Here is a 15,909-nt window from a genome sequence, read left to right on the forward strand (position 1 = left end):
GAGAACATTGGTTTGTTCACTCGTACATTATTATTTACATCTTTACATTACATCTTATTCTCTTCTTTCCAACATCCCTCTGTTTCTTACGGTCTCATTAATGTAGAATGATCCATCACTGTTGCCGGCTGTGATGCTGTATGTGAGGAGAGCGTTGCGGCCGCTGTCCAAGTCTTGTGCCCGCACTTGAGTGATGGAGGTCTGGACCGGTGCTCCCTCGTTTACACTGGTGTTATAGGGTAAGTTGAGCAGGATGGGGTCGTTATCATTAATGTCCAACACCTGAATGCCCACTACCACCTGACAGGGAAATACAAAACCACCAAATTAATTATGGGAAATTTTTAAATGATTCAGTGAATACGAATTTGCATTTAAACTATACTAAATAGTATCAAATAAATGAATTAATGTGGCTTGAAACATGCCATTTCCTTACTTAAAAGTGTGTATGATCATGCATGATTTATAGATTTGAAGCATTTCCTTTTTATGTTTTCTACTGTGGCGAAGAACAGAAAAGGAATGGGAAAATGGGGATTTAAGGAAAAATGTAATTGTGTTCTTTCTGATACAAATTGAAATTGCACTTATTCTTTGTTTTAAAGTTCCATGTTTGCAGTGTTTGTTTGTATGGTTTCACAATTTGGCCAAAATGTTTTGTGATTATATATCAGTAGAAAATAATAATAATAATAATATATAATAAAATATGAAAGAAATATATTGCTATGGTAATATTTTACTATATATATATATATATATATATATATATATATATATATATATATATATGTGTGTGTGTGTGTGTGTGTGTGTGTGTGTGTGTGTGTGTTTAAAAGTTATTTGTTGATTTAATTAAAAATTGTAAGCTTTTTATTTTTATTTTTTTATCAACTTTATTGTTTTTAGATCAACAGCAATTATTAATAATTCACAATCTGAAAGAGAAAAAGAAAAGAAAACCCAATAAAAACAAGCAAACAGCCTTCACTTCTTTAATGAGCTTATACGGGAATTAGAATCATCACTGAGAAGACATTTGCTGTGTTCATTTGTTTTAAAATAGAGAAAGGAAATATTGCTACTGCACTGTAAAATAACACTGATTATTTAGGAAAAACAATATAATAATAATAATAATAATAATAATAATAACAACTTTTTAACACTTTTTTTTATTTTAATTTTCAAATGTTAAAACCATCTAACTTTTATTTTGGTGTACTACAGGGAGGCCCAACAGATGGATTATAAGCACTTCTCATTTCAAATGAAGACGGCTGGCATATGTTGCATTCCCAAATGCATGTTTTAAGTGACCCAAACTCAGAGCAGATGCAAAGATGAGTCTGTGGAGAGCAGCATTAAACAAATTATTTTTGCAAAAGTAGCTCTTTCGCAAAAGAACCCAATGCCACCTCATTTTGAAACACACAAGCCACATATCTAATTAAATTGCTGACTTTTCAGTTTCAACTTCAATTTTCAGTTCTAATTAGATCAACCGTGAAGCTCTAGTGACAAAAGATGTGGTTTGTAAATAGATTAACATCAAACTAAAATAATAACAATGAATTTTAGTAATTACAAATACCAATTCATTTAGCTTGATGCTTACCTACAATGCAAAGAGGTCTGTGGTGTCACAGTGCAATTTAGTATGTCCCAATTAAAGGCACATTGTGTTTCCACCTCCTCAAAAGCATGTACTTTCCCATCAGTTCATAATTTTTTTGCAAAGTAGAAGAATATGAACTGAATGTGTGTGGGGGTGTTTACCGTAGAGCTGAGCGCTGGCGTTCCCAGATCTTTGGCAGTAATGGTGATGTTGTAATAGGAAATAGTTTCTCTGTCCAGCTCTACATCTCTCCTCACTCTTAACTCTCCCTCAACAGATGAAATTACAAACTCATCTGGGAAAGAGAGACAGAAAGAAAGGCACAACACATGTTTAAAGGCAGACCAAAAACACAGTAAATATCAACACTAATGATTTTTCTGATTGAATCTGAATCCGCTGTCTATCACACACACTTTTCAGGTCTCCTGCGGTGATGCTATACTCCACTTTTCCATTGGATCCCGAGTCGGCGTCCGTGGCTTTAACGGTCAACACACGTGGACCCGGCTGCCCCTCTGTGATATCAAACGGACCTTCGAATGGTCTTGGGAAGATGGGTGCGTTATCGTTCACATCTACCACATTCACCAGGACCTGCGGTAGAGGACAGTGTGAGAGTGTGATATAAAGGAATGGTGAGGACTGCACACGTGTGTGTAGCAGATATGAACTCACTGTGGTGCTGGAGGTCCGTCTGAGCTGAGGTAAAGGACATTGATCTGTGGCTGTGACCGTCAGCACATAATGACCATTACTGATCTCATAATCCAGCTCCTTAATGACTACAATCTGACCCTGTGAACACACACAAACAAAAACACAATTTGAACACGCACTGCAGTGGAATATATAAATCATTCTTTGGAATCTTTTGTAAACTATCAAGGCTCTTTTGAACATTTTAAATATACTTTTATTCAGCAAGGATGCATTAAATAGATCAAAATCGACATTTATAATGCTACAAAAGATTTCTATTTCAAATAAATGCTGTGCATTTAACCTTCCATTTCATCAAAGGATTTTATATCACAGTTTGCGTTTGCGCAAAATAAATATATTATATATAATATATGCATTAAAAATGTTTTCAACACTGATAATATTAAGTAATGCAAATCAGCATATTAGAATGATTTCTGAAGGATCATGTGAGACTGAAGACTGATGCCGAAAATTAAACATTCAAACAGGAAAGCGTTATTTTCAATTGCAATAATGTTTGACAATATTACTTTTTTTAATGTATTTTTTTTATCTAATTAATGCAGCCTTGGTAAGCATACATTTAAAAAATCTTACTGACTGCATGAAATATACTATTTTTGACCACAAAGGTTTTGCATTCAGTATTTGTCACTATTTCATTGTTTACACTTATATTGGCCTTTTCAGGCTCATTTACAGGAAAACTCAATATAATCTACTGTGTTTACTCAGGTCATTATGCAAATGTGTTATCAATGTAATCTATGCAAACTCTAAGTATTTAAATTTTAAAATTACTGGTTGGGTTAAAATAATAATGCAGACCCTGGACCACAAAACCAGTCAAAAGTAGCACAGGTATATTTGTAGCAATAGCCAGCAATACATTGTATGGGTCAAAATAACAGATTTTTCTTTTATTCCAAAAATCATTGGGATATTAAGTAAAGATCATCTTGCATGAAGATATTTTGTACATTTCCAGATGTAAATATATCAAAATGTATTTATTGATTAGTAATATGCATTGCTAAGAATTTAATTTGGACAACTTCAAAGGCGATTTTCTCAATATTTCGATTTTTTTTTTTTTTGGCAGATTTTCAAACAGTTGTATCTGGGCCAAATATTGTCCTCTCCTAACAATAAATGTAAACCCTGATTTATTCAGATGGAACTGACCCTTATGACTGGTTTTGTTGTCCAGGGTCACATATGGTAAGTAATAATAAATAAATAACAACTTATACAGTACATGTATGTGCATCAAGGTTTTAGCACCATATTTAGGATTTGAGGAAACAGTTTAAAAGCAGTTGATAAATACCCACTGATCTGAATATTAGGGAACAATTCAAATAAAAGTTAAAATTGCACAGATACAATTGAGAAAAAATGTAATATCTATATAATGACAATAAAGACGTCAGTGTCTCTAAACCAATCCTGGGTTCGTGTCTGTTACTCTCGGACCCCCTCACCGTTATGCTATTGATCTGGAACGTCTGGGCCAGGTTGCCATTGGAGATGGCATAACGGATGGTTCCGTTGAGATCTTCATCAGGGTCGATGGCTGTAACCTTTGCGATAATGGCTCCAACTGTGTTTGGCCCCTCTCTGAGCTCCGTCACATACTCTTCCTCCGGAAACTCAGGCGCGTTGTCGTTTTCATCAATTATACGGACCCAAACGGTGGTGGACGCCTGTGGAAACGGATGACAGACAGACAATAAAACATGAAATACTTGTAATATTTTACAGTAATAACTACGGGAATCCAGCGGGACAGATATATGTAAAAAAAAAACTAATCAAAATATGGCCCATTTCAATCAGTCAATCAATCAATCATATGTTACAGAATCTGTTACTCGTCTGTAAACATGCCACATACAGTATCTGTTATTAGAGCAAAGATTATGGCCTTTGGATTAGTATTTGCATGTTTTCTTCTGAACAGACTATACTGTACATGTGGAGTAAGCTTTATCTCGTGGTATCATGGTGAACTAGTGTAGCAAGTTTGAATGTTATTTACATAACGTGATGACCTGCGTGTGTTGTGGCAGGAGTTTACTGATGTGTGCATTTTCTCTGGCATCGAAAACTATCGACAGGTATCAGATCCCCACTCAAGGAGTTCTCATGAAAACTGGAACCCACATTTGGCCAGCTACAGTATGACAAAAATTCTAAATATGGTCTCAAGAGGAACATATTATAAAATTCTGAGACATCCAAAGTCTGTATAAAACTGATCTTTGTCTGCTGATTAAACCCCTGAGGGGGACAGGACAGCCACCCTAAAACATAAAGGAAATTTTACATTTTTATTTATATTATTAGATAAAAAATTATGTGTGTGATATTATAAACACGTTTCAAATATTAATTTATATATGTACTAAAGTCAAATAAAATTAGAAAATTGTATCTGCATGATTAAAAAAAAAAAAATTTTTTCATTCAGATTATATATGTTAATACGTATATACATTTTTAATGCAGAAAAATAAATGTCAAGAAACCCTTAAAAATTCAAAAATGTGTAAATGTGGAGTTAAATATAATTATTATTAACAATAATTACAATAACATGTATTAATGAATTAATTATATGGGACTAACTAGCCCACATATTACTAAAAATACACAAATAAATAAATGAAAATGATATATTTTTTACAATAATTATTATAATTCAATGTAAGTAGATAATTTATATTAACATTAAGATTAACATTATTTATTTATTTTTAAATCACGTTAGAAACCAAATCATCAGTTATATTTCATTATTTTACATGTCAGTATATTAGTAGATGGACCTTTTTTTCTTTAATTATATTACTAAATATTACACAAAAAAAAACGATGAAAATGAATTATGTTTAAAAAAAATACAATTCGATCAGTTTACATAACCATTAGATAAAATATTATTTAAAATAAAATAAAATAAACAGTTTCAAACTTCACACTTCAAAACCAATATAATTTGTTTATTATTTCAGATAAGTCATTATAGAAGTAGATGACCTATTATTTGCATCAACAAAAAAGCAAGTTGAAGTTGTAGCTACTGTATGTGGGAGGAGTGAGAGCTTTGGAAGGAGGAGGGAAAATGACTAGTTAGTATAGTAGGGCTTCTCGTCTCACTGCTTTACTTCTGGTATGATACTGAGAAGTTACTAACTGTAAGAGCCCAAAGAGAAGCAGTTCACAATACACGGGAATAAGAGGAAGACTAGCTACATAAGATTTCTGTCACCCCAGCTGGAGAAACTGTAGAGGACTTTGGACATAAAGTGAAGACATTTCAACAGCTTCGTGTACGCTTACAGGAGATCAGGACTGATGGATGTATTTTGCGCTGTGTTGCTCTTCGTTCATCTCTTATCTGCGGTTCAAGGTAAATCTACTCTGGACTTTATTTCTGGACTAACGTTAGTCATACAGAACGCGCTCTTGCATTGCGCTGTTTTTTTAATAACTGTTCTGTGTACAAATGCGTCATACTGACGTGTTTGGCTGTCAGTCGCGTTTTGCACCTTTTGCAAGCGTTTTAATATCGTGGTCCACGTTTTACAAACGCGTTTCCAAACCCTGCGTTTTTTAAAACGCCGTTGCGTTTCGAGCGTGTTCTGCGTAAACGACCCTGATTCTGACATTTGTTTTACTTAACGTTAACTTGTAGAACGTCCTCAAGGCTGCACGGGCGTGTGTCATCTTGTTTTAAAACTAAAAATAAAAAAACCTTGTCGTCCTCTCAAGTTCTCGCCTGAAACCAACACTCAACTCTACAAAAAGACCGTATCTGTCATAGTTCGTGATCTATTGCGTATATTACAACTCTAACGCTACTTATATTACTTTTACTGCTTTCCTCACAATTAAGTTCATCTGCTCCTTTTAATTTACTTTTGTGGTTGAAAGCCGTGCAAATTTAGGTCAAGTAACGTTATGTACATATTTGGAGAAATCATACTGACAAGAACATTAATGTTTTGGTGTATCCAGTCGCTAAGCTTTTCTCGAGCGTAGAGGAAATCATTATAATGCTGTTGTGACGACAGCCTCAGTTCTTCATGAATATTAATTAATTCAATTAGGTTATCTAATAAGCCTAGCTGATTGGCTTCAGCGTTAGCGAACATTACACAGCTAGCGAATCCTACAATGCTGAAGACTTAGCTTGTGAATATTAATAGAGTCGGCGTGTCTAATTAATATTCATTAGCTAAGTTGGTCAACAGCAGTAGCCTATTCTAAATTCAGTTACGCAAAATGAGTTAACGTCTCCTATACTTATTTTAGTATTATTAAACGCTATAATCACGATGTGCCGCCTTGCCCCGAATTTAACAGACGTTAAAAAAGTTGAAAAGAAAAACAAAGTACACACTCCACATCATATTTAAATAATATGTGACGTGGTTCCGTCAAAACTCGTGAGTTATTACAAAATAGTCGATGATGGTGAAAAGACTGAACAATTTGTGTTATTAATGTAGCATTTCTATCTTGTTTATACTCAGCTATAATTTGATACTTCCTTATTTAAACAACCTCCCTCTCAGCCAATCAGAGAAGCCTAGACCAAAAAACAAAACAAACAAAAAAATAAAATAAAAGAAGAGTAAAATCACATGAAAGTGTCTGTTGCCAAAACTAATGGTATATGAGGCTGTATATAAAAATGTTTCAGCTCAATTTACCCAGCGTCAGTTTGCAGATGAAGCCATTAATTCACAGACATTGGCTGGTTTATTATTTAGTTAATAAGCCTATTGATGTTTGCCAATTTTACTGTGGTTGGTCTAAAGCTAAACAGTGTGAGATGTGGATCTTCAGTGAGTGGCAGTGTGTGTGGCTTGTTTCAAGAGAGAAGCTGTCAGGTCAGTTCTCCAAACCAGGGGGTATCGATTCCATGAGTGAGGAAACCTGGTGGTTTCATCCTAACCAGGCCTGAGAAGACAAGATGTGTTTTAAACAGAGATAGAGAGCATATATTTATTGGAGAGAGACAGGGAGACACACAGAAAGGAAAGGATCCCAGATGGAATGAGACCATTAATATTACACCAGGGTTACATCCCTGACCCCCTGGGTTTGTAATCCCCCCTGAGAGTCTACATCCACAGTCCACAAATATGAAGAGGAGAAAATTATTAATTAAGAACTAAGATAAAAATAACATATGGGAGTATGGATGATTCAACGATGAGCATTAATGTTGCTAGCTAAAGGAAACATTACTATTGCTTACTAAAAATGCTCATAATTTCAAACACAAATCAGCACAGAAAATCCACAGGGATATAAATGATTTTGGCTTCTGGAAATGTAAAATCATCTATCACTAAAACAATATGTGAAGTTGAGGGAGGGCAGATCCTGATCTGCAGGTTTCAGTTGAAACTGGACGGTACCTAGAGTCATGCTTTGTCTGCAGATGGGAGGGAGGTTCTTAGACCCCTATGGCTTTCATTAACACCTTTTAATGAGGCTCTTACACAAACAGTGATAGTGAAAAATGAGAATAGCATGTAGGAGGGGGGATAGAAACAGGGTTCTTTCTTCAGGTAACAGTTGACACAAACAAAAATGCACTTCTCGTGACCTTGTGTATTATTGTTTTCCATGAAGCCCAGTGTCTGAGTTGCTCTTTTTTATATATACATGCATACACTGCTCCGGGTGTGTGTTCACAGTGTGTGTTTTCACTGCTCTGTGTGTATGCACTTTGGATAGATTAAATGCAGAGCACGAATTCTGAGTATGGGTCACCATACTTGGCTGAATGTCACTTCACATTTTGTCACTTTACATACTGTCAAGCTTCAAAAAGGACAAAAAGCAGCATAACATATTGTAAAAGTAGTTCACAATATATCATATATCTTCAGAGAACCTGGACTTCTTTTATGATGCTTTAGGTTGCTTCTTGAAGCTCGACGGTGTGAGGAATAATGTGAAATTGACTGATAATCTCCCCTAAAAAAAACTCTCAAATGTCCTTTAAGTTCATTTTCAATCGAGTGTCTTTAGATGCATCACAGCAGGTTTGGCATTTATCAGGTGAACAATTTTAGAGAAACCCTGATCAGTGTACAACTTAAAACTATTGCATAAAATGACTATATTTTATTGGTTCCCTTTTGGATCTTAGCAGCATAAATCAACATTAAGTTTCTTTGTAATGTGGCAAAATATCTTTTAAGGGGTTTCAGTGGTTGTGCAACGGTTCACACACATCCTTTCTAAAAATTAAAGCACATTCAAGACACAGTGGCATGTAAATGTGATTCTTCTAATATCAGTAATATGTATCTAGAAGTTATTCTTCAAATATCAATAACAAAGTGCAGGGTGGATTCTGATGTCCATGTAAATTCTGTAACACAGATGCTTTTGTGCTGACTTCACAGATAAACACATTTGCAGACAGATGCCCTCAAGCAGGGAACGTTTTATTATTATTTATCTCTGTCAGATGAGTCTGAGAATGTTCTGGGCTCAATTCAAGCTATGTAGCCTATCAGTCAACATTAAATCTGAATTGTGTTTACATCGTTTTGAACCTTTCTTTTATTCTTTTAGCAACAGTTTGGATTGGCTCTGTCTTCAAAACACTTTCTAACATGCCTTTGATCCAGTCCCGACCCCAAACTCAGCGGCAGCACGTTTATGTCCAGAGTGCAGGGTAGTATTTCATCCAGACACCCCTGGCAGGTGTCAGAGCGGATTCCCAGCACAGGATCTCAAGGGGTGGAAAATTGAGCCCTGGACCGGATAATTATGAATGCTGATTGGGAATATGAGGGCGGATGGGGTTAGAACTGTATTGTGTCTATGAAAGAGAGACAGGAAAGGAAACACCGCCCTGAGTGTACTTTATCACAAAGACGCCATTTCCTATTACTCTTCCTGACACACATGCATGCCCATAGATTTAAGCAATGTACATTTCAGTCACCCGGGGCATCTTAAATAAAGAACTGTTTACACACATTTAGGCCAACTACACATATTTCTTTACGTGATAGTAGAGGGTGGCACAGAAAGACAGGCGACCATGCATTCAAGCAGTCAATATCTAGGTCAGTCATTCATAAATATAGGAAATATTTATCCATTCATGAGAAATCTGGGTCTTTCCCATTTCATCAGTCTGGTTAGTAAACATTCAGTTCTGGTTCACAGGGTCTGTATGTGTGATTAGGTTGTAGGTCTGTTTTGTCTAAAACAGGATAGGAAACTCAATGTGCCACCCCTCTAAATACGTGTACGCACACACACACACACACACACACACACACACACAATAAAAGTTAAACAAAAACTGTTATGGAAATAAGAAACAATAACAGCAGAGGACTGAAGTCTGTTTGTTCAGTAATGTGGTGGAAATGCTTTTCATCCACAGAGCACATCCAAGTTTCACAAAGCTTGTTTAAAAAAAAAAAAATTATTACTGTTATACTAGTCTAGTATACAATTTTAGTATGCATGTGAGCAAGTCTTAAACAGGTACTGATGTGAATGGAGTTAAAAAGCACCGATTTCAAGCAAGCATTTCATAAGACCTTCGTTGATTTCAAATAAATGGTAAAATAATTGATTTTATATGTCTATATATATATATATATATATATATATATATATATATATATATATATATATATATATATATATATAATAAATTACTTTTTAAATGGGTGACTCAAATGTTCTCACTGATTGGACATTTTTAAAATAAAATCAACCGCTAAAGACTAGCTACAGATACTGCAGTAAACAAACTCTGATAGACTTGCAGGGATGCATGTGTGGTCAGCTGACTCTACAGTGCTGAGCTTCACACATCACAAGAACCAAATACACACTTTCTGTGAGGAACTAAGCAGTTAAGCTCAAGAAATCCACAGATATTGCTGTCTGTCTCTGCCTGTTCTGACATAAAACAAACAAACAGAGTAAAATAAGAAAGAGAGGTTGCCTTCAAATTCTAAATTTCTCATTTAAATATTTTCCATGTGTTTTGCATTTTGGGGGAAATCAAGTTACAGCATCTTTACAGTTGTCTGTACTAATTAAGCTGGGCACGAAGATCCAAAACATCATACACATCTAATATAAAAAGTATATATATATATATATATATATTAATTTTTTTTCTCTCTCTCTCTCTGTCTCTCCAGTGAGCTGTGAGCATCACTCATTCAGTATCTCTGTGCCCCATCGGGTCTACGAGTGTCTTGAAGGGACTGATGTCACTATGACGTGTCTTCAGTCTGGAGCCAAGGCTCATTCGACAGACAAGATGTGGAACACCTGGCTCTTCACAGCGCGCTCGCAGGAGCACTGCCCCAAGGGCAAACATCCTCGCGGGTCCGGTCACTCCAACCGCACACTGGGAGTGGAATACACAGGCATAGGCAACAAGTCTTTCTCCATCACCTTGCAGAAAATCAAGCACAGTGACCAGGGCAAATACTGCTGTCTGCTTATGGAATTTAACAAGCAAAAGGTGGAGCAGGGGGCCCGTGACTTCATCTACCTGAATGTGGTGCCATGTAAGTGAGCGAGGATAGAGGTCAGGTGTGATGTCTATGTTATCCCCTCTCTTCTTGTGTGATCTTAACATGTCACATTTCCACAGCGACGGGACAGGCTCACAATGGCAGTCTGAAGTGTTCGGAGTGGTCTCACACTCCTTCAGATGGTATGTTTAACGCCACACACATATAATACAACAGCTCCAATAAGTAATAAAACGTATGTAAATCATACTTTAGAAAATCTGTCAAAGTAGCATCTGTAATTGAATGATGCTACGGTTTTTCTGAGAACTAGCTTCCATTTTTGTTTTGGAGTTGTGGGAATAAGACATATGTAATGACCCAATAATAACTTAAAGGGATAGTTCACCCAAAAATAAAAATTCTGTCATCATTTACTCATCAGAGCTTCTTTCTTCTGCTGAAAACAAAAGAAGATATTTTGAGGAACGCAAGTAATCAAAAAGTTGTTGGACTCCATTGACTTTCTTAGTATGAAAAAAAATAAAAATAAAATACTATGGAAGTCAATGAGGACCAGAAAGTGTTTGGTTACCCACATTCTTCAAAATATCTTCTTTTGTGTTCAGCAGCAGAAACACATAGAGGTTTGGAACGACTTGAGTGTGAGTAATGTTGACAATAAGTAATGTTTGGGTGAAATATCCCTTTAATTAAAATTCCCAAATGCAATTTCAATACTGAGTATTTAGTGAAGTAAAATCTATTGTTTCAATAGATAACATTTATTAAATGTTTTGGTTGGTAGATGTGCTTGTGCTAGTTTTTCTATATACAGTAATATATGTAAACTGGCATCTTGTGCAACAGCAATCAAGCATTTTTTTAGTCTTGCTTCACTTAAGTGTGACTTCACTACTGATTCTTTTCTCCTTTCCACCAGTAACGTCTCTTTTTTTTCTTTTTCAGACTCGGTGGCTGAAGGTCTGGCTATCGCAGCCTGTGTCGCTTTCATTCTGTGCCTCCCGCTCATACTGATGCTGGTTTACAGACAGAGACAAACAGTAGAGCGACACAGACGTGAGTACACACACACACACCCAACACGCACACTTAATCATGCACTGCTCACACACTTACTCTGACCTATATTGAATGCGAGAGAACACTGCACATGTCCTGCACTGCAGAGACAGCTGATGGGAGTACAGCAGCTGCACTTATTGTTTTAAAGAGACTGTGTTTCCTTTCTCAACCTTGAACCATTTCCTGTTCCTGTTTTTATCAGGTGCACACGAGCTGGTGCGTATGGACAGGTGAGTTTCCACAGTGACCAAAATACTCAGACTAAACAAGGGAGTGTATTTTTTTTTTTGTATGGTGACATGATTTTTTTATGAAAATAAACTACATCTTCCTTCTAAATTCCCATTATTGAAATGCATCCAAATTATTTTTTGAATTTTAATTATTCTCTATGTTGATTCTCATTACTGTAATCCAATTTTTGTTCTAGAATAAAGTAAATAATTACTGTGACTTGGGGATAGTACAACAACTAATTTAATTTACACATTAAATAATTAAGATTTTTAATTATTTACGATTTTAAAGATTTTTACAGGAAAAATTATTAAAATGTACTAAATGTTCATAAATTTCACAATGCAAAAACAGTATTAGTCCTAAAATTAGGCTAAATATTATATATATATATACACACATTATGTTTTATTTTATGCACAATATTATTTATTATTAGCAGCTTTTGATTTTGGGATGATATTTATAAATGTATAATCTCACTCTCTCTCTAGTGAAGCACAGGCCCATGAGAACCCAGTGTTTTTGGGCGATTCTCCACAACCTAAACCCCGGACTGTATCCCAAATAATGACGAGGCAGTCATCTGAAACAGGACGCCACCTCCTGTCAGATCCCGGCACTCCATTCTCTCCAAACATACAAGGAGAATTGTTCTTTCCTTCACAGGGTATGACTCTCTCTCACACACACACACACACACACACACACACACACACACACACACACACACACACAGACAGCTAGATTGCTAAAGCTTGTCACTGTTATGCATCTGGGGAAGCTCTACATACAAACAGATACACACACAATAATGGTACATACACAATTTTAAACAAATGCATCAGACAGATCTTTTTTCTTCCTCATAGTAGGCGCAGGATGTACCCACAGTTTCAATTGAAAATGAGTCTTACAGTATGTGTAGGTGAACGCTATGAGGTCCAGCTCTGTCTCCACACATACACAGTCATGTGCAGAATGGCAATTTCCCCTTTTCTCCCTTATTTCACAACGCTCATTTCAGCTTCTCTGACGGCAAACTGGATTCTGAGAAACCGAAATAAATATATATGATTTTGATAATGAGAATTTGGGGTAAAATATTCTTAATAAGCCCAGAAATATGTATAAGGAGAGTAAATGGGGTAAATTCTCATCTCGTGAGGACTTAAAGACATTAAAATATCATAGGAAACAGTTTTCCTTTAGATTTTGAGATAAACTGCATAAAAAACCCATCATTTCTCCTTTGAAAAACATGACACTAGCAATGTTGAAATCATTCATTCAGTTCCTAAAGAATGAAAAAACTTGATTTAATGTATACCTTGAATGCAATGCAAATTGAATCCATAAATGTAAAATACTTATGGACGATCTAAAACTAATATGTAAACACACCAGTACACTATTATTCATAATGCAAAGCTCCCACACCATCCCATTCATACCACAGACACTACAAAAAGATTCAAAATGTTACATTTACATATGGTCCACCCACACAGCCTGGCAACAGCACACATTTCAGTTTACACAATCAAAACAGAGGGCATTTAATTCACTTCTGAGTCTTAAAGGTGCAGCAGCAAAACCAGACTTGTTAATTATATAGATCAGAGAAAGGGTGGGAAAAAATGGTAACTAAACTAAATTATGGCTTATTTAAGCAACGTGTTCCTGTGGCTCAAGTGGTAGAGCAGTGCATTAGCAGCACAAGGTTGTGGGTTCGATTCCCAGGGAACACACGTTAGGTAAAAACTGTTAGCTTGAATGCGCTGTAAGTCGCTTAAGCGTCTGCTAAATGCATACATTAATTTAAGCTAATAATTGTACTATTATTTTTCCAGGACCCATCCCTGAGTCTCCCAACTTAATGGACTAAAACGTGTCACGCTCACCCCAGGAACATCGAGTGCTTCTTCCATCTCCTCCACATCATCATGCCTCTGTTCTTCCTGTCTTCTGCAAAGGTGATGAGAGACCCACCCCAAAAAATGAGAACTGAGCTCTCTGCTATTACGGTGGGACCTCTTATCTACTGACTGTCCTTACATGGGTTTCCCAAGAAGGAAAACCGCACAAGTTAGGGCACTAGGGAGAGCACGATTTCGTGAAGAGGATCCACAACAATTTTCTTTGGTGGCTTTGAGTTGAAAGTTTGATTTCAGCTAAGCTGTTTGCACACATTTGTGTTCATCACGTGCTTTGTGTGTCAGTTACACTGTGGTTGCACTTAAAAGACCGTTTTATTCCCTTTCTTTCTTCTGTAATCTGTCTATCCCCATCCTCACTTCCTTTCCCAATGAAAATCAGTTCATCTGCTTGCTTCTAGGGGTCAGGATGTATTAATACCTCATTCTTCACTCCTGTTTTACCCATCTCAATACTGAGTTTCTCAAAAGATATTTCCTCCATACTCTGCTTGTCAGTGCCAAAGTACTCAGTTATCACTTTCTCACTGAAATGGTGCCAGTGCTGGTCCCAGATGAGGTGCTTGGCTGGAAAATCTGCAGATCTCAGAACCACTTGAGAGCCGAATGAATACACAAATGACTGTATTTGTTTTAAAATGTTAAATAATCGACAACACAGTTTCTTTATGAAACGGGCCCAGACTGAGACCAGCACCGGCAGGTTACGGTGGAAAAAGGATGTTCTCAGTACACTCACCATCAGACCTGCTGAGAAACAATGGGCTATTTAAAACCCTCTTGCGGGGAGTGTGGTGCTTTTATGATGTATGTAGCTTTATGATGCATTCTGTCAGAATGGGTGCAAATTGTTTTGTGGTAAATGTTACATCGGTGACAATTAAACACAATGCCACTCTCTCTTACATCTCCAATGTCACATGTGGCTTTAAGGGGCATGAGGGTTCATAAAAGAAGTTTTTCAATCTATTTTGTATAGAATTTTTATCTTATGTGTGTGTGTGTGTGTGTTTATATTATTTTCCCTTGAGAAATCAAAAAAAGAAAAAAGAAAGCAAAGAGCTGGTAAACGTTTTCAGGAGGCTTACAAATTTAAATCCACTGCCATAAAGAGTGCCAAAACTTGGTTTGTGTGTGTATGAATGGATGGTTTGTAGGTGAATGATTGTTAATATGGTAAATATGCTGATAAATTGAACCATTTTGTACATTTGAAATTGTACATGTGCCTGTACAAAGTTAATACCGTATATGTAGCTCCAGTGGCAATGCTGTTGATTGCACACCTGCTTGTACAATCAAAAACCAATTGCTTATATCTTGTTTTATACAAATACAAACTAATAAAAAGTTCTGGAGAGAGCCTTGAGTCCTTGTGCAGTGTTTATGCAACAAATATTCCTCTTCAATCACACGGAAGCGTATGAGACAGCAGTCAGTCAACTGATGGGTGACGGGGCCAATAAACCTTTATCAGAAACTTACCCAACTTCAATTAAAAAAGTTAAACTTTAACTAGGATGAAGCTGTTGTTCAAGTTAGTGTATCATCTCTGTTTAAGTGGAGTTATTTAAAAGTCAACATATCCCTAAAATATGGTTAAAATAAGTAGCTTTTTGAGCAGAAAGTGGATACAGATACTAGAAAAGTCACACTTGATGAAACCCAGACTGCTGTGAAGTTCACAACAGGAATCAACGAGCTCTTACGAGTGCAACTTCCTTTTTCAGAAACAAGGCAGGTTGTGGCTTCCTGTTTTTGCTGTTTAGTTGTTCAGGCAGGCTTTTTAAAG

The 15,909-nt window shown here is 36.2% G+C and overlaps 2 protein-coding genes across 3 annotated transcripts in view; one reads left to right on the forward strand and one right to left on the reverse strand.

The window, feature by feature from the left end:
* cdh23 (cadherin-related 23) overlaps positions 1-15,909 on the reverse strand; it is a 200,694-nt gene that overhangs the window by 16,843 nt on the left and 167,942 nt on the right. Inside the window, exons 37-41 of the mRNA XM_026257924.1 lie at positions 3,814-4,035; positions 2,300-2,419; positions 2,038-2,218; positions 1,783-1,916; positions 91-300 (exon numbers count right to left, since the gene is read on the reverse strand). Coding sequence (XP_026113709.1) covers positions 91-300; positions 1,783-1,916; positions 2,038-2,218; positions 2,300-2,419; positions 3,814-4,035 — 867 coding nt within the window. The remainder of the gene's footprint in view (positions 1-90; positions 301-1,782; positions 1,917-2,037; positions 2,219-2,299; positions 2,420-3,813; positions 4,036-15,909) is intronic.
* Positions 5,471-15,479, forward strand: vsir (V-set immunoregulatory receptor). Of its 2 annotated transcripts, none has more exons than XM_026257926.1 (7): positions 5,471-5,744; positions 10,537-10,911; positions 10,998-11,060; positions 11,827-11,937; positions 12,146-12,173; positions 12,675-12,885; positions 12,920-13,810. In XM_026257926.1, exons 1-7 carry the CDS (start codon positions 5,690-5,692, stop codon positions 13,013-13,015), a joined length of 939 nt encoding a protein of 312 aa, XP_026113711.1. In that variant the 5' UTR covers positions 5,471-5,689; the 3' UTR covers positions 13,016-13,810. The 2 variants fall into 2 exon arrangements, with proteins under 2 accessions (XP_026113711.1, XP_026113712.1); XM_026257927.1 differs by lacking the exon at positions 12,920-13,810 and adding an exon at positions 14,034-15,479 and having other exon boundaries at positions 5,479-5,744; positions 12,675-12,850.

The sequence above is a fragment of the Carassius auratus genome, unplaced genomic scaffold, assembly GCF_003368295.1.
Source record: "Carassius auratus strain Wakin unplaced genomic scaffold, ASM336829v1 scaf_tig00214573, whole genome shotgun sequence".
In the NCBI taxonomy this organism is placed as follows: Eukaryota; Metazoa; Chordata; class Actinopteri; order Cypriniformes; family Cyprinidae; genus Carassius; species Carassius auratus.

Bases quoted from the DNA above. Each gene is read 5' to 3' on its own strand.
- vsir (XM_026257926.1), top strand. From the start codon at position 5,690: ATGGATGTATTTTGCGCTGTGTTGCTCTTCGTTCATCTCTTATCTGCG. The intron at 5,745-10,536 runs GTAAATCTACTC...CTGTCTCTCCAG, and splicing joins TCTCTTATCTGCGGTTCAAG to TGAGCTGTGAGCATCACTCA. The intron at 12,174-12,674 runs GTGAGTTTCCAC...CTCTCTCTCTAG, and splicing joins GAGCTGGTGCGTATGGACAG to TGAAGCACAGGCCCATGAGA.